Source organism: Coenobita brevimanus, chromosome 97 (genome assembly GCF_032717465.1).
Source record: "Coenobita brevimanus isolate Jiangsu-jjx chromosome 97, ASM3271746v2, whole genome shotgun sequence".
Classification (NCBI taxonomy): Eukaryota; Metazoa; Arthropoda; class Malacostraca; order Decapoda; family Coenobitidae; genus Coenobita; species Coenobita brevimanus.
The window spans coordinates 28,993,587-29,021,086 of NC_137050.1; the positions used below are offsets into that span (position 1 = coordinate 28,993,587).

The 27,500-nt window shown below is 41.9% G+C and overlaps 1 protein-coding gene and 1 pseudogene across 1 annotated transcript in view; both read left to right on the forward strand.

Moving 5' to 3' along the window:
- The window catches only part of LOC145413637 (uncharacterized), a 109,661-nt gene that overhangs the window by 13,415 nt on the left and 68,746 nt on the right, over positions 1 to 27,500 (forward strand). The window contains exons 2-3 of the mRNA XM_080283298.1: positions 23,898 to 24,191; positions 27,186 to 27,380. Coding sequence (XP_080139424.1) covers positions 23,928 to 24,191; positions 27,186 to 27,380 — 459 coding nt within the window. The 5' untranslated portion in view covers positions 23,898 to 23,927. The remainder of the gene's footprint in view (positions 1 to 23,897; positions 24,192 to 27,185; positions 27,381 to 27,500) is intronic.
- Positions 2,947 to 3,060, forward strand: LOC145413893 (5S ribosomal RNA; annotated as a pseudogene).

The window sequence follows — 27,500 nt, forward strand, 5'->3', positions numbered from 1 at the left end:
TATTCTCTCTCTCTCTCTCTCTCTCTCTCGCACGCACACACACACACACACACACACACACACACACACACACACACACACACACACACACACACACACACACACACACACACACACACACACACACACACACACACACACACACAGAAACCTCCCTCCCTAGTAGACATCACATACGTGGGCATACATACATACAAATATAAATTAGTACATAACTAGTGGAGGGTAGCGGTCAGTTGGGTGAAGAAGTGGAATGCGGTTCGTAGGACTGCAAGTTCATATCTCGACTGTTGCAGGGAATAGTTTAAGGAATTGTCTAACAAAGCATCGTTCACTGTGTTAGGTGGGTGTCCATTTGGCTTCACTAATACCGTACATCATACTTATAAGCATGCCTAACAGTGTCTCATCCAAGCGTCGCAAATTAGGTTACATAATAGGCGTTGAAGCATTTTTGGCGCAGTGATTTACTTTGCATGTTATACTTTGTGGTTCAGCTTTTACATATATCTAATATTCACATAGTTTGCCTCAGTAACGTACAATACAAAACAGGGTTGGTTATTTTTTTTGATTTTTTAAAAGATTGATAAATAAAAAATCAATGATTTTTTTAATTATTCGATTTATTTATTTTATTTATTTGATTTTTGTTTCTTAGCTAATATTTCAAAAGGAGTATACTGAATACTGTTACCTTCATGTCCTGTCTATCCACTGATGGTTCAGGCTGAAAGCCACTGCCCAGAATCCAGATACATACCCGTTTAGGTCCTGTCTGTACACTACTGGTTAAGGCTGAGTTGCCAGTGGGATTCAAGACAGCATATTCCAAAGCTGATTATATTACCACACAGAAAAATTTTAAGCTGATATTATTATGATATGGCCTTAAGTGACCAAGCATAGCCTACCTAATCTTATGGCTTTGGTTTTTGATTTATGGTTCATTATTTCAGATGTACAAATAATTTCAATAATCAGTTATACAAATGTAAAAATATTCTTTCTGTCATATAATGTAGCAACTTCTAATGGCACCATTCTCCAAAATCTGCTAAGTTAATGCAAGTATCTGAATAAATGAATGCCAACACAAAGCTATACACAATTTTTATAAACCTTCAGATTTTATTATTGTTAACTTTTAGATGAAAAAATCTTGATTTTTTAGCAAAAAGTCAATTATTTAATCAGTACCAACCCTGGTACAAAATGATGAATCTGTATAGTATGCAAAAGTGAGAGTTACTTCGAACTCTCTTGTGCCATCTAGAATATGGTCCTTACTCCTGACCGTGATGTCCGTTGCGTCACAGTGAAAATGGTGGATATTAGATTATATTTTCACCTTAATTTACCAGAGATTTTCGTTCCTTCCCAGCTATTTTCACGTACCTCTGTGACAAAAAGACAAAACTGTGGGACTACAACCTTTCCATAGCACTTCCTTCTGACTAGCCTCTTCATATTTTAATCATTTGTTACAGCTGCAGCATTCGAGATGGAGTGATGGCAATTTTAGGCCAGGTTAAAATGAAAAGAGTCTGGTGTCCAAGCTACATCACTCTTAACTCTCTGGAGGCGAAATACCTTCCCAGCATTATATTTCGGCAAACGACAGACGATTTTATTATGATCAAGATAAACGAAAGGCACTAAATATTGTATAAACTGTCATGGTTAACGAGCAGACTGAAAATTAACAAGGTCGCATGTTAATTCAGGTTACGATGGGCGGTTTTATTCAGTTCGTAGACACACTGCTGCCAGAGGGTTAAATATCACTAGCCTTTTAAATCCCTAACCACTTTCAGCAAACTCAAGGATCAAATAGCCTGTAATCAGACTAAAGTTTCGATCTGATTAGTTTACAAGGAGACTTATTATTCGTATCTCGTAACAAACAGCTCATCGCATGCACCTCAGTTACGTATTCAAGGTGTGGGAGTGGCTCAGTTCCATTAGGTGAAAACAAGACAGTTGCATTACACCGGGCATTGTTAAATTTGAAGGAAAATATGAGCAGGATGGAAGATTGAAGAAAGTGGTGTAGAGGAGAGAGATGCTGAAAATAATGAGGAAAAGGATGCAGGAGGACGAATGTGGAAAGAGGAGGAAGAGACTATGGGAAATGGTGAAGGAGGAATAAAGAGGAGAAGAGACCAAGGGAAATAGTGGAGGAGGAAGAAAGAGAGGAAGAGGTTAAGGGAAAAGGCTAGGGGGGAGAAGCGACTGGAGAGAGAGAGAGAGAGAGAGAGAGAGAGAGAGAGAGAGAGAGAGAGAGAGAGAGAGAGAGAGAGAGGTAACAACCAAGAGCAAAGGATGGGAGGATGGAGAAGAAAAGAGGGAGAAAGATGAAAATGCTGAACCGAATAACAAGGAAAATTATGAAGGAGAGAGAGAGAGAGAGAGAGAGAGAGAGAGAGAGAGAGAGAGAGAGAGAGAGAGAGAGGACGTATTACAGTTAGATAGTTGGTGGAGGTGGGAGGAAGCCAGATAAGGAAAGGGCAGGAAAGGTGATTGTGCAGTATTGTGTTGACAGTGCTCTCTCTCTCTCTCTCTCCACTAGTTGGAACAGAATGCAGGTTCAAGAGCTGTCCCAACCACGAGGGGTGGCTCTTTTGATTTACTAGGGAAGACATGAGCATGAGAAGGTTAAGGGGGGGGGGAAAATAAAGACTTAAATGATTTCTTTTACTGAATATTATCATATGGTATTAGTCTCCATAGTGTTATTAACCCCTTGAAGCCGATGACGTATTTTTGAAGTATATATGTTACTGCTGCTTCCAGACGATAATATCAGTAAAGGATAGATGTTATGTACTGAAAGGGTTAATGAAGGCTGTGTCTAACCCCTTTAGTTCGGTAAGTTTCTCAGGACAATAAAATCATGTAGTAAAAAAAAAAAAAACAATAATTGGAGTGAAGCGGTGCACCAGTGCCAGAGGAAAAGTTGAGTACACCGCTTCCCATCCGATCAGCGAAGTTAAGCAACGTTGGGTCTGGTTAGTACTTGGATGGGTGACCGTCTGGGAACACCAGATGCTGTTGGCGTTCTCCCTATGTGTCAAGTGGGGTTGGTGGAGGATTAGTGCCCCTCCCTGTAAAACAATTAACTCTAAGTCCTTGGTCACCCCGTTTGGGATACATGGCGTCTGGCAATGAATGAATGAATGATATATATATATATATATATATATATATATATATATATATATATCTATATATATATTAAGCCTCTGACTACAAGGATTTTTCATATTGTAATATTGTCCGGTGTTGGCCTCAGTAAAACACCAGATGCATCAACCGCGGCGGCAATGTCAATATGGTATACTCTTTTTACCTTCGCTTGTCTTAGACTTTTATCCTTTTGCAGCTTGGTTCACATAGCTTAGTGGCAGAGAAAGATAATGCAGTGGCTTTACATTCTTTCCACAGCATTTCGTCATGAGTAGCTAGCATCATATTCCGTTGTTAACCTTTTATTGCAACTCAACCTTCAAGAAGGAGAGATGGCAAAATTAGGCGAGTTTCGAGTAATAAGAGTATAGTAATGTGAGAGTAATAAGTGCAGGGTGCTGTACAACCAGGGACAAAAGTTCTTTTACAATTCCGTTGTGTCTCCTTCACATTGACGGTATGTCTGTTACCCGGTACTTCCTTTCCTGACGCATCGTATCAGAGAGAATCACTCATGGGCTGGGAAACATACCAAGCCTCTCTCAACCTCAGATTAATAGTTAGCAGAGGAAGGTAAGAAAACGTGAACAGTCAGGCTAATTTTTTGTGCCGGATAAGGTAGGAAACATTTTTTTAAATGGTGATTATGATGATGATAAATTTAGAGTGGTGATTACGAGCAAGCGAGCGAAGCCAGCAAGCGATGTTTATTCTCAGGTTTGGAAATAAGGGGCCCGGCCCGACCCGACCCGACCATCAAGCTAATCAGAAGCTAATAACTTTACTCTTATGTGAAGTAGAGCTGAAATTCTTTTAGCATATGATCCATTCATTCATTACATTTTATTAACTAAAATGTCACCCATAAAGACGTATGAACCCCTTGGAATCTCGAGTTTTCAGTGTGTGTGTGTGTGTGTGTGTGTGTGTAATTCACCGGGTCGGTCAGGATCACTTGATGGTCGTGATCGTCAGCTTTTACCCTCCCGGAAGGGAGCTGAGAGCTCATATAGTCCGATCTAAGGGCAAGGCTGTGACTTTCACACACGCACACACCCGTCCCCTTGCTCAAGGGGGACAGTAACCACCCACTTCGTCAGTGAAACTTTTCGCAACCTGAGCGAGGCGCGAACTCCCGTCCACCAGTTGGCAAGCGGGAACGTTACCACTGCACCAGCGAGCGGTGTGTGTGTGTGTGTGTGTGTGTGTGTGTGTGTGTGTGTGTGTGAGAGAGAGAGAGAGAGAGAATGTCTTTCGTTCTAGTATATTTTTCATTGTTCAGCTACCATCACGAAAAAATAATATTATCAGAGAAAAATTGTGATAACTTGGCACGCTCATGCTCGTCACATGCTCACATGTGATGACGACGACGACTCTCTAACATGCTTCAACTAAGACTGGATAAAGTTTCATGCGGTAACAATGTAAGAGTGTTATTAGTATAAATTAGGATACGGTAGCTAATATACACATTTCTTAACCCGCAGGGCGTGACCGTTGGGGGTGGCGTAAATAATTTCTAAGGGGTTTCGAGTGCCTAAAGAAAAAGTATATAAGGAACGAATAGAGGGAGTGTGTTTATATCAGTATATAAGGAACGAATACAGGGAGTGTGTTTATATCAGGATGAATATTTGATTTATATTCACTCCAGCTAAATATTATTGTTCTGCACCAGCCTTCAAAGCACGTTTTTCTTTGTAAACATACGATGGGAAGGTTTCTATTACTCTGTTGCTTGGCGGCTTCACTGCTCCTCTCTCTCCTTGCACCGGCTGTGATGAGGGGAAAAAAAATCTCAAAAAGTCTGGCAGCTAATGATGAACCGTATCTCAGATATTCAGAGTTTGGATATTAAAATGTTGCGATGTGGTCAGTCTTGGTTTTTCTTTCTCAGTTAGGAGAATCTGTTCCTAACTTGTATTTTTTTCTATCCTGTCTGTCTGTCTATCTATCAATCTTTTCATCATTCTTTTACTTCCTCTCTCTCTCTCTCTCTCTCTCTCTCTCTCTCTCTCTCTCTTTTTAACGAATTGCAACCGCTTCAAGTGGGAGTCGCTCGCTGTTTTCGCAGGACTACAGGCACTTCCTGTTTCTTACACGTTTCTCAACTGGGCATTTTTAAATGTACGAACCGTACAGTAATATAGGCCTAGTATCTAGTTCTGGAGACTAAAGAGACAATTTTTCTTTTTCATAACAAAAAAGAAATTTCATAAACCAAAAATGGCATATGAACATTAGATTCAATGCTTATGAATATGGAATACGATTTATGCACAACTGGTGGTGTTTATGTCCACGTGTTGGTGTTTATGAGCTTTTCGTCTCTGATATGATATTCATGATCGCCCTCATTTAATGATGCCATACTCGTACCCTGTATGACCTCTGATTCTATAAATGTCATGTTTTTTTTTTTTTTTTTTATGTGTCCGACTCTGGGCATAGGCTTCACAGCCTGCTATCAAGGCCCAGCAGTCCTCCTACATACCATACACCTCTACATGTCACCACTTCGGCGCTAACACCCACCGTCCATATTGAATACATGCTAGGGCTGTCTCATACAGGACTGGTGTATTGGTATTAGCGGGGGTATTTTTACGACATGTCGGCGGGTCTTCTGGTAGATCAGTAAAGCCTGATTTAATGAAATTCAAATCCTTAAACTGTTCCCTGCCCCAGCCGGGATTTGAACCTGGGCCCGTTAGGACGGCACGCCACCTGTCTACCGGTTGAGCCGGTTTGGGCTCATATTTCTTTTGTATTTAAGGAATAAGTTCCGTTTCTACTGTATAGTAGCGACGCGCGACTCTGACGTTGTTGTATCGTGCCCTGGCAACCTACCATTCAAAAGTGTGTCTGATTTCGTGTATAATATGAGACGCTTGTGCTTCGTGTGTAATATGTTTGTGTATAATATATTCATGCATAATTATATGATTCGTGTATAATATGATACGAAATCGGACGCACTTTTGAATGACAGGTTGCCAGGGTACGATAATGACCTCAGAGTCGTGCGCCGCGACTATAATAACTTCATAGCTGAAAAACGTAACATCTAAAGGAAGGACGAGACTGGGGGGAGGGGTGGTGGTGATGAATGACGAACTGCTGAAAAACTGCTGTAATGTAGCCTAGTAATTGGAGTGGTTGCGTGCCATAATAAAGTGTATTAATATTCAGTGAGGCTCGCTATGATACTTTTATGATGCGCCACACACACACACACACACACACACACACACACACACACACACACACACACACACACACACACACACACACACACACACCGCTCGCTGGTACAGTGGTAACGTTCCCGCTTGCCAACTGGTGGACGGGAGTTCGCGCCTCGCAAAGGTTGCGAATAGTTTCACTGACGAAGTGGGTGGTTACTGTCCCCCTTGAGCAAGGGGACGGGTGTGTGCGTGTGTGAAGGTCACAGCCTTGCCCTAAGATCGGACTATATGAGCTCTCAGCTCCCTTCCGGGAGGGTAAAAGCTGACGATCACGACCATCAAGTGATCCTGGCCGACCCGGTGAATTACACACACACACACACACACACATTTTACGAGTATACTGCATATATCAATATAGGTGGCTAGTATAATGTCCCACAGCATACCACAGACAGGTACAGTGAAGCACGCTGTTCCTGAGTGGTGCCGCCTTAATTCCTCTCATTTGTAGTGCTTGTGCTTGTGATGCGGACAGGTAGAGATAAGAACCGTGTGTGTGTGTGTGTGTGTGTGTGTGTGTACACGCGTGCGCGCGTGTGATACTGAGTGGCTTTCAGTGTTGTGAGTGTGGACAATGTGTCTCATCAGATCAGGACTGTACTTATACAGTTCAGATATGCAGCATTAATTCTTAATACCAGCCTGGTATCCTGTAAGGCGTGGCACTGATCACTTTAATAAACATAGGATCCGGATCCGCCCCCAAATTTAGTCAGTTCTTACTTGACCCATGGTCCACCCTTCCACAAAATTTCATTGAAAGTCATTGAGAACTGTGGGAGATATTGTGTGGACAAACAAACAAACAGACAGACATAGGGGAATACACAACTTCCTTGAACCTGGTTGGCGGAGGTACGAGTAAATGTATGATTCTCTTGTATCCCCCCAGTCCTGCTCTTGTCACCCTCTCAACGCATCACCTATCACCAGACGGCCCCGTCATCCTTCACCACCTCACTCATGAATGCTTCAGATTTGAAAGTCGATAGTTTATTGGTTCATATCTCACGAGGAGGGTTGATTGACAGGCAGCACGGTATTTTATGTAAATTAAATCCGCGTGCCACCATCCGAGAGCACCACAGATGACAGCACGAGCAGGTGTGTATGCATGCTTCTGAACCCTAGTGTACTCCACAGCGTCACTATTCTAGCCTAATCAGTTTGAGGAGGAGTGCCCCTGAGTACCCTTTTGAACTGGAGGGCACTTTCTCATAAGTGCAGTATCGTACATACTGTGGGTAACAGTTGCGATAATCATTGCGTAACTACAGTACTATCTCCTTATATGAGGGTATTACTGAGAACCATCAAGCAGTGAGATGCGTGTTATGGGAAGAACTGAAGCGATAGCTTTATACCTCGCTACTGATAAATTTTCTCATGTTTATCAGGTCGTGAAGAACGTAATTTCCCAACAGGCATTCAGGCGTGGTTAGTTCAGACGCTGGTGAAAACTGAATACGATGGCCAGAATCAAGTTTAATCTGAGCATTGTTTGCTGATCTCTTCCGCGTAGTAATGTATTGATATTGGTTAGTGTCATTTTTATGTGATTGGTGCCCAGTGTTCAGTGCTGGAGAGGGACGCCTTCACTTGATGGTACCTGTTTAGCCAGGTGGCACCACTGCCAATCATAGATGTATCCTTCAACCTCCTCCCTGTCCCCTGAGTGGAGAAGGTAGACTGCAGAAGGTTGCCATCAGCCTGAAGTCCACAGGGTTCACACTTTGATAAGAATGATGAACAGCAACAACAACAACAATCCAGTGTTCCATAAATTTTAGTTCAGCTGAGTTTTCATGCAAAGGCTGGTAACCGTTGCATGGAAAGGTAAACGTCAGTCTATCTATCTATCTATTGCCAGACGCCTCAATCCCGTTTGGAGTGGCCACAAACAAATCGCCTCCACGTCGCCCTGTCCTCCGCCATTTCACTGCCCTGCTCCCAACTCACACCCCCCTCTCTCATATACCTCTCCACCCCATCCCTCCATCTCATCCTCGGCCTCCCCCTCCCTCTTCCCCCCTCCACCTCACTCACATACACTCTTCGTCAGTCTTTCACCCTCCATCCTCTCCACATGGCCAAACCACCTCAGTGTGTTCCTCATAACGCTTCCTATCACATCCACATCCACACCACAATGCTCCTTTATATCCTCATTCGTCAGCCTGTCTTTCCATGTGACTCCACAGGCTCCTCTTAAATAACTCATTTCCACTGCTCTCACTCTTGACTTGTGTCCTTCCAACAACGTCCAAGCTTCACTTTCATACGTTAGAGTTGGTATCATAATACTGTCATGTAGCAACTTTTTCACTTCCATGCTCACTTCCCTGTTTCTTATCACTGCTTTCAGAGAACCAGCAACCTTTCTTCCCTGCTGTACCCTTTCAAGCACTACCCTTCAAACCTCCATCCTTACTCATCACGCTACGCAAGTACTTAAACGTACTCACATTTTCCAATTCCTCACAATCCAGCCTCGCTGAACATTCACTGGCTTCACCTCTCTCAAAGACCATCACTTTACTGTTCCCTACATTCACCTATATATAGATTCCGTTTCTTACACACTCTCCCAAACTCATCCACCAAGCCTTGCAGCTCCCCTTCATCTTCACTCAACAACACAGTATCATCTGCAAACAACAGTACAGGGAGTTTCCAAACACTATCCTCTCTCACGAGGGCCACTCCAACATCCACTACCCTACCTTGTACCTCTTTAATTACCCCATCCATGTACAGATTGAACAACCATGGAGACATGACATATCCCTGTTTCAACCCAACCTCCAAAGAGAAAAATTCACTTACTTCACCATCCACACACACTGCAGCCTTAGCACCATCGTACATACTCTTCACAGCATTCAACAACGTCAGTAATAGCTGAAATTATATACTCTGAATTTTAATGCGCAGACTTTTTCTGGAATAACAATATTGGATGCTGATGTATGGCAGAAGTAAGAATAACTTCATAGATTGTTTTATTACGTCTCCAAACTCCTTGCAGCAAGTATTCTTACTAACCCACTTGAATCTCTTCCTCCCTCTCCCTCTCATCCCTCCTTTCCCTCCCACTCAGTAATGGGTGCTCCGAATCGCATCCACGCTCGGTTCTAAAATCAAACCGCGGGGCGAGTCGTCATTGGCAACGCGAGGTGGGAAAAACAGGAGCAAAAGCTTAACTTCTTGAGTGCGGTGACGTAATTTTCATATTCTCGCCGCTTCCAGATCATGTTCTTAAAGTTTGGAAATATACTGAAGGGGTTAATACAGACTATATCTAATCTCTCCTGCTAATAAATTCACCTCAAGCTAAAAAAAAATAAAAATGGTCTGACACACACACACACACACACACACACACACACACACACACACACACACACATATAAACCCTAACTTGGTTTAATATGGCCTATATATAAACCCTAACTTGGTTTAATATGGCATATATATATATATATATATATATATATATATATATATATATATATATATATATATATTTTATATGTATATTTTATATACTGTATATATTATATGTATATTTTATATACTGTATATATTATATATATGTACATATATACTGTGTGTATATATATATATATATATATATATATATATATATATATATATATATATATATATATTTTATATGTATATTTTATATACTGTGTATATTATATATATATATATATATATATATATATATATTTTATATGTATATTTTATATACTGTGTATATTATATATATATATATATATATATATATATATATATATATATATATTATATATATATATATATATATATATATATATATATATATATATATATATATATATATATATATATCATCTCATCAGCCGTTTGAGTGTCCACTGCAGGACCAGCTTATACCGACCTTAGTGGGGACGATACACCCAATGTATCTCTACCACGTGGCTTAGGCTGTCTGGTAGAGATTGTATGTAGGGTGAGAAGTGCTTGTAAGTGTAATTGTTGTGTTGGAATGGCTCTGGATGTGTGTGCAGTCTGTGAACCAAGTGTAATCGGCCCGCGCAAGCCGACTGGGTGTAAGTATACTTTACAGTATGCGACACTGGTTCATGCATAACACCCCTTGTGTCCGCCAATGCAGTACGTGGCCCGAAGAACGCTCCCAAAGTTTATTACCATGGCGGGGCGCGAACGCTCGTTCTTCAGTGTACGAAAACGCACACTTTACCACTGTGGCTTTATATATATATATATATATATATATATATATATATATATATACCCTAACTTCGTTTAAAATTCCCATCTCTCCATCTTGAATGTTGAGTTGTAAGAATTTTGTGTGTGTGTGTGTGTGTGTGTGTGTCCGACTCAGGGCAGAGGGTTCGGAGTCTGTCCCTTAGGTCCAGTAGTCCTCCTACACACCTCCACATGTTACCACTTCTGCGCTAACACCCACCATCCATACTGCATACATGTTAGGGCCGTCTCATAGAGGACTGGTGTATTGGTATTAGCGGGGATATTTTTACAGTATGTCGGAAGGTCTTCTGGTACCGGTAGATCAGTATAGTCTGCTTTATGAAATTCAGATCCTTAAACTGTTCCCTGTCCCAGCCGGGATTCGAACCTGGGTTCATTAGAACTACAGGCTGCCTCTCTACCGATGCAGCCACCGCCTCCTAGTGCGGCAAAAGGACGAAGATACAAGACGAGTTAGAGTAAAAGTAGTATAGTAGGGAGAATATAAAAGATATTACCGGTGCGCAGGGCCGGATTTATCAATAGGCCAAGTAGGCCATTGGTCTAGGGCCCACCGGTATCTGGTGGCCCAATGAAACTGATTTGTCGTGCAGTGTGCCAGCGTATAACCTGTTTCAAGTGTACACTGAGTATTTGATTATATAATATATTCACAACCATAAGGGCCCCTGTACAATATGTATAGGACCTGGAGTATGGGGCCCCTGTACAATAATCTGGGGGCCCACTGATAAGTTTGGCATGGGGCCCACAAGTAGGTAAATCCGGCCCTGCCGGAGCGAAGGGGTTAAGTAAATTGTACCTGCGTTTCCTCCAGTACATCGTCACCCTGTTGGCTCTGTCTGCATTGTTGTGGGAAAGTTTCGTCCTTTGGATCCGGTGACGTATTCTCTTGTTTACTCTTGCTATTCCAGACGATTTTAGTCAGCTTAGGAGACTAAGCTGACTAAAATCCTCTGCGACTTCCATCGCAGAGGATTGGTTGTGTGATTTTCAATGTTATTAATTTTAGACTTGCTTTAGAGAGGAGAAAGACACTATAGTACCTTGTAGGCCTGTTCATGAAAGTGGCTATCGATATGTTTTCACTAGTGCACCCTTTATGCACCTTCATCCCTCACGCCACCTGCCCATTACCTTCATCCCTCACCCCACCTGCACATCGTTGTGCTACCAAATATTTCGGGGTGGAATTAATCGGTGAACGAACATGAACAAACACCAGCGAACGAAGATAATTGGCATGCGCAGTTGATCTGGCGAGCAGTCAGACCAGAACGAGCTTACATAATGTTTGAATGGGTGTCGGTCTGCCAGAACATCCGCTTTTTCCTTCAAAATCCCATGGATGTTAATAAATTCTAGCACTTGCAGCTACCCTTTCTTCCCTTGACATTCTGGTATGTGAGTGATTGCAGTGGGAATATAGAAACCTGCTTCTACTACGGAGGTCTCGGGATATGAACAAATACCCACTAATGCATATGCGATCACATACGCAAACGTTCGAGAATGATTTTTCGCCAGTGCTTGTTCACGTTCGTGCACGTGTAAATCCACCCTGAGAATGCATTATTATTGTTAGGCTAAGATTTGAAACAGTACTTGACTTGTCTAACTTATTAATGTATGTACACCTTATTATTAGAGTGGCTGTCTGTTCATAAGTTTATTATTATTTTCAGATTCAGGGCGATTTTGAACTCTACGAGTACCAACAAAGCTTAGGGACGTATTACCCACAAAAAACGTTTCCAGTGTATTCTGTAAAGAAATAAGGAAGAAATTGCCACTATTGAGATACAGGACCTGAACATTTACACCAGTGAGCGCCGTCCAAGTCTGGGCAAACACATTCCGAACACTGGCGCTTCGTATCTTCCTCCGTGTCCCCCGCCCGCCGTCCTCCAAATGCTAATTGTGTCCACATACTGTTAATTACAGTCGAATGATGATAATACTATAAATAATGTTCACTGTGGTGTGTAATAAATAACACGGCGTGTCCTATCGACGATTTGTTGAATATTGTAATACACACATTAATTACATGTACGCTAGCTTGTTGCGCATTGCCCCCAAAGCCTTTTGTTTGGATCGAGCCGTGTTTTAGTACCGTACTTCGGATTATAATCGCCTCCGCTCTGACGGCTGACCAACTGTATGAACATTTTTGGTTCGTGGTACTGCATGTATTGAACCGTTGTATTAGTGTATAGCATCGTAACGGAGCGAGCAACACCTGAACGACAACTGTCAGTGACAAGTCATACTCACTAACCAATCAGTGTTCGGACAGCTGGCTGAGACGTAGTGTTACAGTTACTTGATCATATCTCTAGCTACGGTCGCTCAGGCATTTGATAACTTTCTAGCTAACCACATAACATCAGCATCATATCTTTACGTACATGGCTCACGACATTCAGGATATGTAAGAGGCAATCTTGATACAAATACTGTTTGATGTCGCCTGTGTAACTTTTATGTTATGTTCGTGTTTAGCAATAGCCTGGGAGCTCTGTTGCCTTGAATTCTTACGAGTCGTCTATCTCCTAAATAAAACCCTTCTAGTAAAACAATTTAGAATGATAGATGTTCATATTCCAACATACAAGTGATCCCCATAGTTTATCGGTGAAGTTAAAAGTTCCTCTATGTCTGTGACTCATTTCAGTGTTTACGAATAGCCTGTGTCGAGATATTTCGAAACGTTTGTGTTTCATAAGAACCACATCTGTGAAGCACTGGCTGCCGCCTCTGCTAGTCTTATGTTGGTGTTGTGGACTGTGGTGGTGTGGATGTGTGGCAGATAATTACTACGTTTAACAGTCATTGTGCACACAGTTGGGAAGATAACTTTATGTGCTGACTTGTACCTTTTGCGCACCATATTCAGTGCAGCTTCACCCCTTCACTCTGATGACATTCATTACAACAGGGCACCGCCAGACGATATTATTCAGCTTACTGGAAAAATGGGAGAAATGGAGTTCCCCCGAGCTAAGCCCTGTATTGGACTATATAGCCCCGCCAGGGTTACGGGAGGGAGCTACCCCTCCCGGCACGGCAGCCAGGGCGAGGCTCGAACTTGCAATCCCCCGATCACAAGTCCAGCGCGCTACCACTGTGCTACCGCGCCCCCCTCAGCTTACTGGAGGTGTTTTGTATTGGAGGTTAATGAAGGCTCAGTCTAACCCCTCTGGTACAAACCCCCCCTTTTAAACTGAATAATACCGTCTGGAAAGAGCAAGATTAGAATTATATGTACAGTGGGCTACAGGAGTCGTGTTACCCCCTGCCATCCCTCTCTCGCTCATGTTGCAGCGGCGCACTGCTCGTGTGGGTAGGATGCAGACAGCTGAGACTTTTCTTGTTAAATATTTTGCTAAAGTGAATCGACGTATTAACATGCGGTTAAATGATCCACAGAGGATATAATATGGAATCTGTATGAGGATATGTGGTATTACTGCCTTTGAAGAAGAAAGTGGTTGCAGGGTGGAAGAGGTAGGTCGATGGAGGGCGTGTGGTAAGGGAAGGGAGAGAGGGGGGGGGGGATGTCAGGAGAACGGGAAGGTGAACGGAGGAGGTGATGAAGCACCGAAGCAACGCGAGTCGAAGATGGGAGGATGGGAAAGGCAATGAAGCTGTCCGACGTTTCAACAGAGCTGTTATCAAGATTTCCCGATATAACTTGTATAGCTTACTTAAAAAGAGAGTAGTAGCCATAATTGATGATCTTGTTACATTTTCCATTCTTGGCATTGCCCAGCGCAAAGTGAAAATTAATTGCAAGCTGAGTGAGACCGACGTGAAAATGAAGCGGTAAAGCAACTTTACCTTCTGAACTGAAAAGATACGAACACTGTAGTTTACGAATACCGAGGCCTTTAGAAATTTTAGTGACTGGATGTCCCATTAAGCTCATATTCTTCTTCTCCTAGTGGCATGTAAGACAGTGACCGAAGCGAGGTGGAATAATATCACTATTACCCATAATAACCCAGTTGGAACGTCGGACAGCTTCATTCCCTTTTCCCTCCTCCCATCGTCTCCCACTCGTGTTGCTTCGGTGCTTCATCACCTCCTCCGTTCACCTTTCTGTTCTGACATTCGCCCCTCCCATCTTTCACTTCCCTTACCACACGCCTTCCATCGTCCTACCTCTTCCACCCCGCCACCACTCCTTCTTCAAAGGCAGTATGTAGGCTACTGCAAGTAACACCACATACCCTCCTACAGATTCCATATTATATCCTCTGTGAATCATTCAACCGCATGTTAATATCTAGGTTCAGTTTATCAAACTAACAAGAAAAATCTCAGCTGTCTGCATCCTACCCACACGAGTAGTGCTCTGTTGCAACTTGAGCGAGAGAGGGATGGCAGGGGGTAACACAGACTCCTGGAACCTGTACATCCTCGTATGGAAGCAGCTAAACAAGAACAGTAGTGATGTGAAACAAGAAATCGTCCTCGTAACTTGGCCACCACTATTACAAGCAGCAGTGTGGGTGACTGAAGAGGTCGTGCAAGGTGGGTAGCTGTGATGTATAGTTGTAATACGTTCACTGCGCTTTCTGCGGTGTCCTATTTTGTATTTTATTCTTGCTATATCCAGATTTTTTGCGTCAACGTGGAATCATCGTACTGAAGTGAAAAGAATTAGAAGGTTATACCGTATGTAACCCTTGGATTTGGAAAAGTCTCTCCTTGACTATCTCATCGTTTCTAGTCATTGGATTGAAGGGGTTTAAGTTGATTTTTGACATCATCCAGCTATTTCATTATTATGAGGAAGAATTTTGAGTGAAGGGACTAATTACGGTAGCATATAACGTCTGTTGTCAAAAAGTCACTCGTTAAATGAAAACATGGTTTGAAGGGCAATTTTTGAATTTCAACCCGTAATGGATTTCGAAAACAGTTTTACCCCTTTTCATGTGATTAGTGGATGATTTACCGTTATTTCCGTCAGAAATGATCAGTTTCGGGGGGGGGGGCCTAACTGGGGGCATCGTCCCCTCTGACCCCACTGACATTCATGGGCGTCCGGAGGGGGGGCAAAGGGGGGAGGTTGCCCCCCTCCTTGGAATTCGACGGCTTCAGTTCTTGTTCAAGGATGATTGAGTGATTTGAATCGATTCATGCATTGTCGCTATGCATTTAATGTTATGCCTATGCCTATTTGGAGTGTGTGTATTCTGATATAACCGCACATACTGTATAATGTATAATTTGTTTTGTCCCCCTTTACAAAAAGTCCTGCGGACGCCTCTGCTTACATTTATAAATCACCTCAGACCCTGGATACCAGAGCCATTCCAAACAATACAGGTTGAGTAAGGGGATTAACATTGTTTATCGAGTAGCTATTTGAGTGCGTCGACTCGTGGGATGCATGTGTAAGGATTTGGGTAATCGTTGAGGAGAGACAGGGCCACCTTACTCGTATTCTGCAGTTGTTTTTCTTTTCTTTACCTTAGTTCTTTATGGAATTCTTCGAGTATTTTCTGAGTGTTTTAAAATTTTGATTTTTTAAAGTGGTGCAAAACGTTAAAGAACCTGTGTTCGTTTACAGTCCCAAGCGGTACCGAAGACAGGCGGACGCCATCTTGTGGTGAGCGATAACAGACGGACAACCATCTTAGAACAGCGTTTTTAAATGAAATTACCCTTATCAGTGCCAGTTTATCCAAACCTAACCTAAAGCATCGTAACTTTACACAAAATTTATCCAAACCATACGGTACTTATTTTATACAGAACCTAACCAAACCAATCCAGACCTAACCTAACCTATACCATATTTAATAATATTTTCCTTGTTTTTTGATGGATAGTCTTCATACTTAAAATCGCACATCTGTACACCGTTACAAAGTCACTTTATCAGTTCAAAATTAGGTTTGTTTGTTTGTTTGTTTTTCATTTTAAGAAGTGGTCCTACGTGTCATTAAGGATTATCAGGCTTAGTTATCCGTCCCCGCCCCGGAGGGGTTCGGGGACGGATATTGTTTTCACTCGGTTTTTCTGTTTGTTTGTCTGTCTGTCTGTTAACAGCTTTACGCGAAAACTTCTGGTGCGATTTTGACTAAAATTACAGGGATGATGATCTATAACCCTCCGATCACGTTATTAAATTTTGGTCCATAGTGGACCAAGGCCCAGACTGTATCCCCAAAAAAATGTAAAAAAAAAAAATTTTTTTTTTTTTTTTTTTCGCCATAACTCCTTTGAAATTCGTCATATCGACATGAAACCACATCGTAAAGATGCGTCTTTCTAATCTGCGTCCTATAACATGCCTTATTACATCAGGGGGCGTCACCCCCCCCCCAGTTAGCGGTAGGGGGGTCAGTCTTATGTGGGCCGGGCCTAAAATATCAGATGGGCATAAAATCGTCAATTTTCACCCGATTTACTCAAAATTTGATGTGACATCTGTGACTAGATATCCTGTTGTGTTTATACGTCAGCACTAAAATAACTGCCGGGGACGGGATGGCTGTGCCTTGGCTCCGCTTCTTGTTTGCCGTTGTTTCATACATGTTCGTAATGATACCGTAGATAATAATACTATCTTTGGGAAAAAGTGTGAGCTGTGCAGGCGGTGGCTGAGCATGAGAGGCATTTCCGTCTTGACGTGGAAGAAGAAAGTTTTTTCCTTCATTTTATCAAGGTTTTATCAGGATTCATTATCCTCACGTGTTAGCTTTCCCAGTACTCAGTGCAGTAGATTGATTAGCCTCTTCAGTACGATGACGCCATTGCTGTTTTTATTCTTACTGCTGCCAGACGATTTTATTTTAGAGCACCCGAGTAATGAAAGGGTTTTTGAAATCAGTGTCTAACCTCCCCCACAGTTCGTAAAACGTGTTATTACCTGAGTAGGCTAAAAAGTTTTGTAGATAGGGAGAACGAAGTAAACAGACGTCATCGTAGTGAAAGAGTTAAGTGTGGTGGTTTCCTAAATGTTATCGATTATTCACCTGATATGTCTTCACCTTAGCCCCATAAATTCTCTCTCTCTCTCTCTCTCTCTCTCTCTCTCTCTCTCTCTCTCTCTCTCTCATTTAGGCTGTGGCAGTATCTTATTTACGTATATACAAGTTATACACCGATATCCCTCTATTTACAGTCAACAGTTGTAAAAGAACATTCTCTTTAATTGTCAGGGTACACAGTCGTATGATCGCATTTACATTTTATAAAGCAATGTATCAGATTTTTATTCAGAACTTTGTATATATTGTGATGTTTGGCAGTGTTTGTGAGCTTTTTATGACACAGGCTTCTATAGCTCACGCTCATGAATTCGTCTAAAGTGTTTGGCGAAAGCTAAAATGAAATAAAAGGGAGTACGTAGCCATGGGAGGTTTAATACTACTATAATTACCGCAGGTGTGTGTGTGTGTGTGTGTGTGTGTGTGTGTGTGTGTGTGTAAGACGATGTTAACGTAGCGACCTTGTAAAGGCGTTTAAATTCCTGTTTGAATGTAAACTGCTCTGTGTGTGTGTGTGTGTGTGTGTGTAATGATTCAGAATTTGTGCTGTGCAGCCGATCAGTGTGGAGCATTCCCTGGTGGACGTAAGTTGGCCAAGTGCGGTGCGTGTTTTTTGATGATTAGGTCAGTAGTTAACCCCTTCTCCCTTTCCCTCTCTCTCTCTCTCTCTCTCTTTTTTTTTTTTTTTTTTTTTTTTTTTTTTTTTTTTAACCACTTTGTACTTAGTATCTCTGTTCGACTTGATTCAGCTGAGGAGAGCACCCCAGTATGATGGACGCTATATCTAATCACACCAGTTAGAAAAATCTGTCCTGTGGCGATGAAATGGTCTGGAGAAGGCAAAGGTAAAATATATAAAACGTCACAGGATTCATAGTATCCATTATCATCGTCGTCGTCGTCATTGTCACCGGCTTGAGTCAGTTCATTGTTGGACAAAGGCCTCTCCCATCTTTTTCCACTCTGACCTGTTAGTCCAATACATCCGTTGTCAGTAGAGCTCCAAATCTCAGTTCGTCTTATTGTTCTCTGCCCGCCTCTTCCTCTCACCCGGTCTATGGGTCAAGACCTAATGAGTATCTCACTAGCCTTTGCTCTGGGTTGCTCCTCAGATACCGTGGCTGTCTATATGTTACCTGTTTTATGAAGGATATAACCTGCTTACATTCACGTATGCTTTTCGGTTGATGTGATTTTATTCTTTGCATGAGTTTGCTTCTATATCCAGGAAGATCTATTTTTTCCACTCCACATAGTGAGCAAAGTGCAGTCACTTTCCAGGGGAGAGGCGGTTTATGGAGATGTTATTTAGCAACGGCCAGTGTTCCGTTACAGAAAACTAGTTGGGATAATTATGCTGCTGTTACTGAAATCTCTTGAGAACTATTTGTGGTATTATTTGCTTTTGCAGTGAGCCTCCTCATAGTCAGCCGCATTGGAGTGGGGTGGAAAGTTTTTGGTGTGCTTGTTATCTCCCCTTGTGACATTTAACAATCCTTTCCATTTCTTTCTGAGCATTCCAGACAAGAGTTTATTGTATGTTCCAAGAATTTTGTTAGATTCCATGTCTGTTATCCATAAGTTAGAACAGGAAGGGCCATTAACTGTAAAGTCTCTCGTCAGAAGAGACTTATCATTGATATGCTTAAATGGTTTAATTAATACTCTCCATCCCAATCCTATATTTCGCTTGATTTCGTTGACATGAACTGTAACTGTATGGACAGCTTGGCCTGGGTAGGCTAAATGTATTCTACTTCTTCCCCTTGCTGTACTGGAAGGGACTGCACATGTCTGTTAAGGATTCTATCTCTGCCACTGCCACCGCCACCCTGATAGTGCTTGGGTTTGAATCCTGGTGCAGGCAGCTGGTTCCTCTCGACACCAGTGTCCATCTTTTTTTTGTGGTTGGTAGGTAAAATGAGTACAGGTAATACCTCGGAGAGGGACCACGTAACTGTAATCATCTAGATGATAGTGGTCTTATACCCCAGGATAGTGGGTTTATAACTTGCTGTAGGCCCAAAGGCCTAAATTGTTGACATGAGCACCGCGGCCAAGCACCTCGTGAAGCCTACCTTCACCTTCACTTCCATCTTGCCTACCTTTCTTCATATACATTTTCAATCTTACTTTCCTACTCTCGTGCTGAGATGCTGTTATTTCTTTTTGCTCCATCCCTGAATCATTGAAAAGAATTATTGTGCTGTTTGCAAATCTAAGGCAGTTCAGTTGCTCACCGTTTACCGTCAGCAACGCCATTAGGATTCGAGGGGACCTCTGGTTAAAAAAAAAAAAAAAAAAAAAAAAAAAAAAAAAAAAAAAGTTCCTAGGATTGCAGTTCAGGTTGTATAGATTGTTAGGGAATGTGATGAAGTATAATGTTCTTAAATTATTAGGTCATTATGTGCAAGGCGGTATGGATACAACCATGACACTAGTCCGAAAAAGTTGACAGTCATTTTACTGGAAAACCCGGAAACCGAATTTGAGGTTATGAGGTGAAAAATGGCATGTTAATGTACAGTATGATAAGGTAAATTAGATGCCTCCATTTGACTTTCAGTGAACGGCTGACCAAAATTCACCTCAAATTAAAGCGCCAAAATATGATTTATGGTTCGACTTCCGTGATTTAAGTAGCAGTCAAGCACTGGGCATTTTGGAATGTAACTTGCAGTTTTCGGGTTAATGTTAATTCCATTTTTCATCCCAGTCCATATTTCGTAAACATCCTCTCGGCTTGCAGTGATATTGTGTCTTCTTGTTTAACATTTTTCTTTACTGTATTGGTATTTTCTGGCTATCCTTACGTAGTTGATGGCAGTGCTATCTTTATAAGCATATTTTAGAATTCAGCATTTTTCTTCTACATTTTGCTTTCGAATTTATCTTGTTGCTTTCGCCGTTTCAACTGTTTCAAATGCTTTCTCATAATTGTTAAATGCCATGCTCAAAGACTTTTATGCTGATGTTTTCTCAGTCACTTAATTACAAACTTTTTATTCTGAATTTGTCACTTAATTACTACCGTAACTTGAATATGGTCTGTTGTCGAGTGATTATTATGTAATTCGGTCAGCCTATTTGGTTGTTTTTCATGTAGTGTAGGACTAGTTCGATTTGTTAAGATTCTTTGTGAAGGTTATACACAACAGAGAGAAAAATAAATGGAGGGTATCCAAACCTTTAGTTCTTCAGGCCTTTAAGGTTGCCAATATGCGAAACAAAATAATAGAAAAAATCCATGTTCTGAATAGTACTTTGACTTCTAAACATAATGAAAATAGTTTTGCCAGCGCATTTAATACAGAATCACATGCCTATTTAAGATCATTGGTGAGACCATCATCATGTCCTCCCTTACCCCTCTTTACTCTTCACTTCATATAATACAGGGGATAATTCTGTCAAACATTTCTCCATCCTGAATGCTGTGAGCTGACATTTCCCATCATGACTCTGCTATTGTAAATGTTTGCGTAGAATTTTCCGGTACATTATTTTGACCACTTAATTTCTGTTCGTTCTTTACCTCTCTGTGAATATCTCAGAGCAGATATATATTTTCTCTAACTATACCCAGCCTCTGCTTGGTTAACTTGAGGTTTCTTCCATTCCTTTACTTCTTTAGGAATTCCATGTAGTCTGAGAGTCTGCTGTTGTTTTGAGGTTCCCTTCCTCTTGCTTCTTGAACTGCTTCATTACTAATGTCAAAGTTTCCATTCATTTGCTCTGTGTTGAAACCAGCAATATCCTTGAACAGCAAGTAGTTACCGGTACTATAAACTAAAAACTATAGTCTGGTACCGTCTTTCTCATTGCAACAAATTTGACCATTTCCTTCGGATTAGCTTCTCTCGCCCATTTCTGAGATCAAAATTATTACTTGGCTTCTCAATCTGTGGTCGCTTCCTACATTTCCGTTGTTGAGTGGTATTTTTTTCACGGTACCGACGTATGGACTCAGTTTCATTCACTGCTTGACAATTTCTCACTCTGGTTCTTTCCAAGCTCACTTCGTACTTTGTTTTGTATGAAGGATTGTATTCATTCCTAAAACTAATTATATTCTGCAAATTCCAGTTTCACCTCTCTCCTCTTCCTCTTTCTTCCCTCCTTGTGAATAAAAGTCGCTCGTCACAAATAAATACTAGATTTTGTGCATTTTAGGTGAGGCAGCATCATCGTGAGCGGACCAGTCAGTCACACCCTAAGGATTTTCACATTCGAGGTGCTTCACTAGTGAAGCCCCATATGGTGTTTCACTAGTTATCAAAGGATTTTCACATTCAAGGTGCTTCTCTGGTGAAGTCCCATTTGATGTTTCACTTTAGTGTAGCCCCATTTTGTCTTGCATCCATCTATAGTGTATTTGATTGACCTGTGTAGTTGAGATGCATAGGGCCAGTACAGTGGCGTACCTGGGGGGGCTGTTTGAAACTCCCCCCCGGGCCCCCAACTGAGGGGGGGGCCCCAAAAAGCCTTAAAAATTTATAAGCTTTTTTATTAATATTTAATATATATATATATATATATATATATATATATATATATATATATATATATATATATATATATATATATATATATATATATATATATATATAATCCCGACAATCCCGGCTGAGATATTAGAGAAGTTTGGCCGCCGATGATGTAAATCTACAGCTCTTCTTATTTTAGCACATAAATCTATATTTTTAAATTGCGTTCACTATAAGCAGCCAGTTTTAATATGGAATAATTTCCGAAGCTAAAGAGGTCAAAATTACTTTGAGAAGTTTACTGTTATCAAAGAAGATTAAAGATGATTAAAAAGTTTCATAAAACGACGAGTGACGTTTAAAGTAAATTATCCACCCACGGTGCACACCCACGTCCACATGTTGCACTGCATCCCCCCACGGTGTACACCTGTGTCAGCATGTTGCACTATAATTCCACCCACGGTGTACACCTGCGTCCGGATGTTACACAACAATACATACCTGCATTTATTTCAGTAACATCATCGGCGGCCAATCAGCAGCCGCGTATCAAACACACCCTGCTTGCCCCATACATCTCCGGTGCACAGGTCAATCAAATAGACTATAGTACATCTTGTACTTGTTCACAGTTTCATCTTATTTTTTTTTTTTTTTTTTTACTTCATCGTTATCATAGCCTGATGTTGGAGTGTAGGCTTGGATTAACTTCATCCTGTATCTCCTGTTTATTTTTTATTAGGTCTGCTGCTCTTTCAGTTATGCCAAAGAATTTTTAAATATTGTCACATCATCGGTGATTGAGCAAAAATCCTACACTATGTTCCTCCTCTTCTTCTTTGCCTCTGTTGTACAGTATATGACCTGTATCCCAATTTAAGTCTGTCATTTCAGGAACAGGTTATCCTCACTAGGCTGAGGCTGGCTTGGACGAAGAGTAAAGGATGTGTGGCCTGTTCCACTGAGCGCTATATTGAAAGTTGCAGCTTTTTTTTTTTTTTTTCCTGTTCGTATTTCGGGATCCCTTCCATCCCTTGTAATAAGAGGATGTAAAGATAGGATAACAATGATGGTAGTGATATAAATTTTGAGATGCATTTTTTCAGAGTACGAGATTTTGACACAACCCTTTCTGGTTCCTTTGGCCCCATTGTTTCGAGTGCGCAAAAGTGTAAGCACGCCTCAAACTTCGCTGGCCATTTATATAACACCTGTATGGTAATTTTTAGATGTGGTCAGTCAGCATCGTACCCGACAAAGCATAGATAGCAGTGATACGGAATGTTAAACTTATTTGGTCACTGTCACATGCTGCAGAGATTATCATAAAAAAAAAAAAAAAATGGGTTCTGTCTATACGATTATACTGTACTGTTTTTATGTTGTCCCTGATCACTGAGTTCTGTGGTGGGTGAGTTTAGTATGTATTGAACGCTGTCACTGAGAACAGGCAGTTTGTGTTATAAGCCATGGATGTGTTTTTATATGTGATAACTTTTCCCGTACAACTTGTGCTGTAAATTGAGGGGGGGGGGGAATAACATATCAGAGGATACCAGTGGAATTCTATAGGAAACTGTGTGGAGCTTACTGTAATTGAGAAGAACATAAAGAACAGCGAACTATAGAAGAGATTTACTGTATTTTTTTTTCTTTTCTTCTGTGGCCAGTGGTGTGTGGTGGAGGGGCAGCGTGGCAAGATGTACGGGTCCCCTGGTCTGGCTGGGCTCTTGGGCGCGGGTACAGGTGTGAGTGCAGGTGCGGGCGTGGGCGTGGGCGGTCGAGTGCCTTTGCCGTGCCGACCGCGGGTGTGGAAGGTGCTGCTGCTGCTGGTGGGGCTGCTGATGATGGCACAGTTCTCGCTCAACCTGCTCTTCTACCGCAACTACGACTCCCTCTTCTATGTCAACTCCACCTCACCCTCCACCGCAGAGACAGCTGTCCTCGCACCGCTCCAAAACAGGGTCAGTCATGTAGCTTATTTTGTTTCTTACAGTACGAGTGTAGGCAGCCTCTCCAACATGTCATAAAAACACCCTGCTAATACCACTACTTTAGTTATGATTCTGATTTCTGACAGCCCTAGCATGTCTTCAGTACAGATATTGGATAGCAGGACTGAAGTGGTGGCATACGAAGGTGTGCGACACAATAGGACTGCTGGGTCTTGGGGGATGAGCTCTCAAAGTATGCCAGGAGTTGGACACACACACACACACACACACACACACACACACACACACACACACACACACACACACACACACACACACACACACACACACACACACACACACACACACACACACACACACACACACACACACACACACACACACACACACACACACACACACACACACACACACACACACACACACACACACACACACACACACACACACACACACACACACACACACACACACACACACACACACACACACACACACACACACACACACACACACACACACACACACACACACACACACACACACACACACACACACACACACACACACACACACACACACACACACACACACACACACACACACACACACACACACACACACACACACACACACACACACACACACACACACACACACACACACACACACACACACACTGGCTCAGTGGTAGCGTTCTCGTTTGCCATCTGGTAGACGGGAGTTCGAGCCTCGCTCAGGTTGCGAAAAGTTTCACTGACGAAGTGGGTGGTTACAGTCCCCTTTGAGCAAGGGGACGGGTGTGTGCGTGTGTGAAGGTCACAGCTTTGCCCTTAGATCAGACTATATGAGCTCTCAGCTCCCTTCCGGGAGGGTAAAAGCTGACGATCACGACCAACCAGTGATCCTGACCGACCCGGTGAATTACGCACACACACACACACACACACACACACACACACACACACACACACACACACACTAAAAATGTGTCATACTGTACTGATAACAGTAGTGGCGATAAAGATGATTTTGTTAGTGCTAAGTACGAAAGTCTGGATAAACGTTTTTGCACTTCAGTAAAAATTTATATATTTGTGTAGGAGAAATATTAGTTACACAGGGCCTGTCAGAATAATGTATAGTTCTGTGAGTAGGTTTACTTCCACGTTAACCCAAATTTGTTACGATAATACCTTTGAGGAAAAACTGCAACGTCGAACTGGCAGTGTATATTGTGTATAATGTAGTGAGATCAGTTAAAGAAAATTGGAATGATTTAACTTCATGTTATTCCATTCTGCTTGTTTCACATTTTTAGATGTTTGTTTATGCTAACCTTTTTTTTTACATAGGGAATATGTTGAGAGTTATTAAGCATGAGAGCATATGACACAAACCTTGGAAAGATCTAATTCTTCCACTCTAGCGTAAATTTAGTTAGAACTTTAAGGCGGAGTTCCATTACGTAGTTGACATATTTAATTCAAGGTTGCAATTGGCCAGATGTTCAGCCCTTTCACTGCGTGCTGAAAAATTTGTATGTTGGCCGCATGGAAAAGTCAAAGGTCAGGATCAGCTAAACGTTTTAATTTGATACAGACCACACCTGGTGGAAGGATTAAGGGTAAGGCAAGAAGTAAGGGGTTTGATTTTAGGAACGGACGGTCAGTGGTCGAGGTTACAAGGCAATATCAAAGTCCCACCTATGTCTCTGTGAACAATACTATAACAGATTTTACCGGAAATGGACCAATCTTAGTGGAAGTGTTAAGGGTCAGCCAGGGATTGATTTTTAATTTTTGGGAACAATAAGTAAACAGTTAGTGTTAAATGGCAAGATTAACTTAAACGATTTAGACCATACTTTATTGGAAGGTTCATGGCAAAAGAAGGATGAAAGGTTTTGATGCTGTATTGAGATCAGTATGTCAAGGGGACAAGGCAAGGACATATTTTTGATGCTATAATTTCATTATTGATAGGATACTTTGCAGAACAGCAGGTATGAATACTTGGCAGGTGTGTAGGTATGAATACGTGGCAGGTGTGTAGGTATGAATACGCAGCAGGTGTGCAGGTATAAATACGTGAGAGGTATGCAGGTATATATGAATACGCGGGAGATATGCAGGCATAAATACGCGGAATTTATTCAGGGATTAATATGCAACAGGTATGCAGATAAGAGTAGGCCTATGCATACGAGTACGTGGCAGGTGTGCAGATATGCATAACGTCGCAGGTTAGCAGGGATGAATGTGCTGCAGGTGTTCAGGTATGAATGTGTACCGCAAGTGTGCAGGCATGAACATACATCACGCGTGCTGGTATAAATCCGTGTCAGGTGTGCACTCATTTGATGTCTATTAGCTAATGACAGTCCATCGCATGATGGACTATCATTAGTCGTATGACTGACCACAGATTGAACTACACTACACTGGCACTCCGGCATAATGCATTACATGACACTGGTTGTGCAGGCGCTGTGACTTCCTGTTTACAGTTCCATCATGTAGGTGTCATAGTCTTCCCGTCGTTTGATACGGGTGGGGGGTGGGGGGGGATTTTTGTATCACTGTAGTCATGCAGGTGTTATAAACTTTCCGTTTGACTTAACGTCCAGCTGAAACCCTGGCTTTTTTATAGTTGCCCTCTAAGACATTCAGAGGATAATCACGCGCCACGCACACTAGATTTTGTTCGATAAAAACCTATAGAATACCAAGAACCTGAATCAGAGATATACTGTACAGTACATACTTTCATATGAGTATGCTGTAACATAACGGAAACATTGGTTAACATTGCCTGTTATTAGAACTACCAATTATCTGTACATACTGGATGTAATCGCGTGTGTAATGGGTCTGACTGTGGTGGGGAATGGATAAGAAGGTTGAGTCGTCGTGAGTTAGGAGGAGGGTAGAATAGACACGAAGCACATGGTGAAACAGAAGATAGTGGTATGGTATAGGCCTAAGTATTTGCTTTTTGCAGACACATTCAGTTACAACCAGGGGATTTGAACTCATGACAGAGCGTCCTGTGAACATGAGGCCAGTACCAAACTGGCCGGGCCACCGAGTCGCCTGGAGCTGCGGTATTGTGTCGTGGACGGGCATGAGTTATAATCTAGCCCATCAGCTATTGTTGACCTTAAATGAGGCCCCTGCATCTCACAAAGAGTGCCGTGTGCCTGATTCCCTTCGGTCGGGTGATTGAACTTGGATTAATGACTTTTGGCTGCACGAGGATCAAGAAGGTATTTTTTTTTTTCCCCTTGAACACGGCACCCGACCATTGAATCTGTAT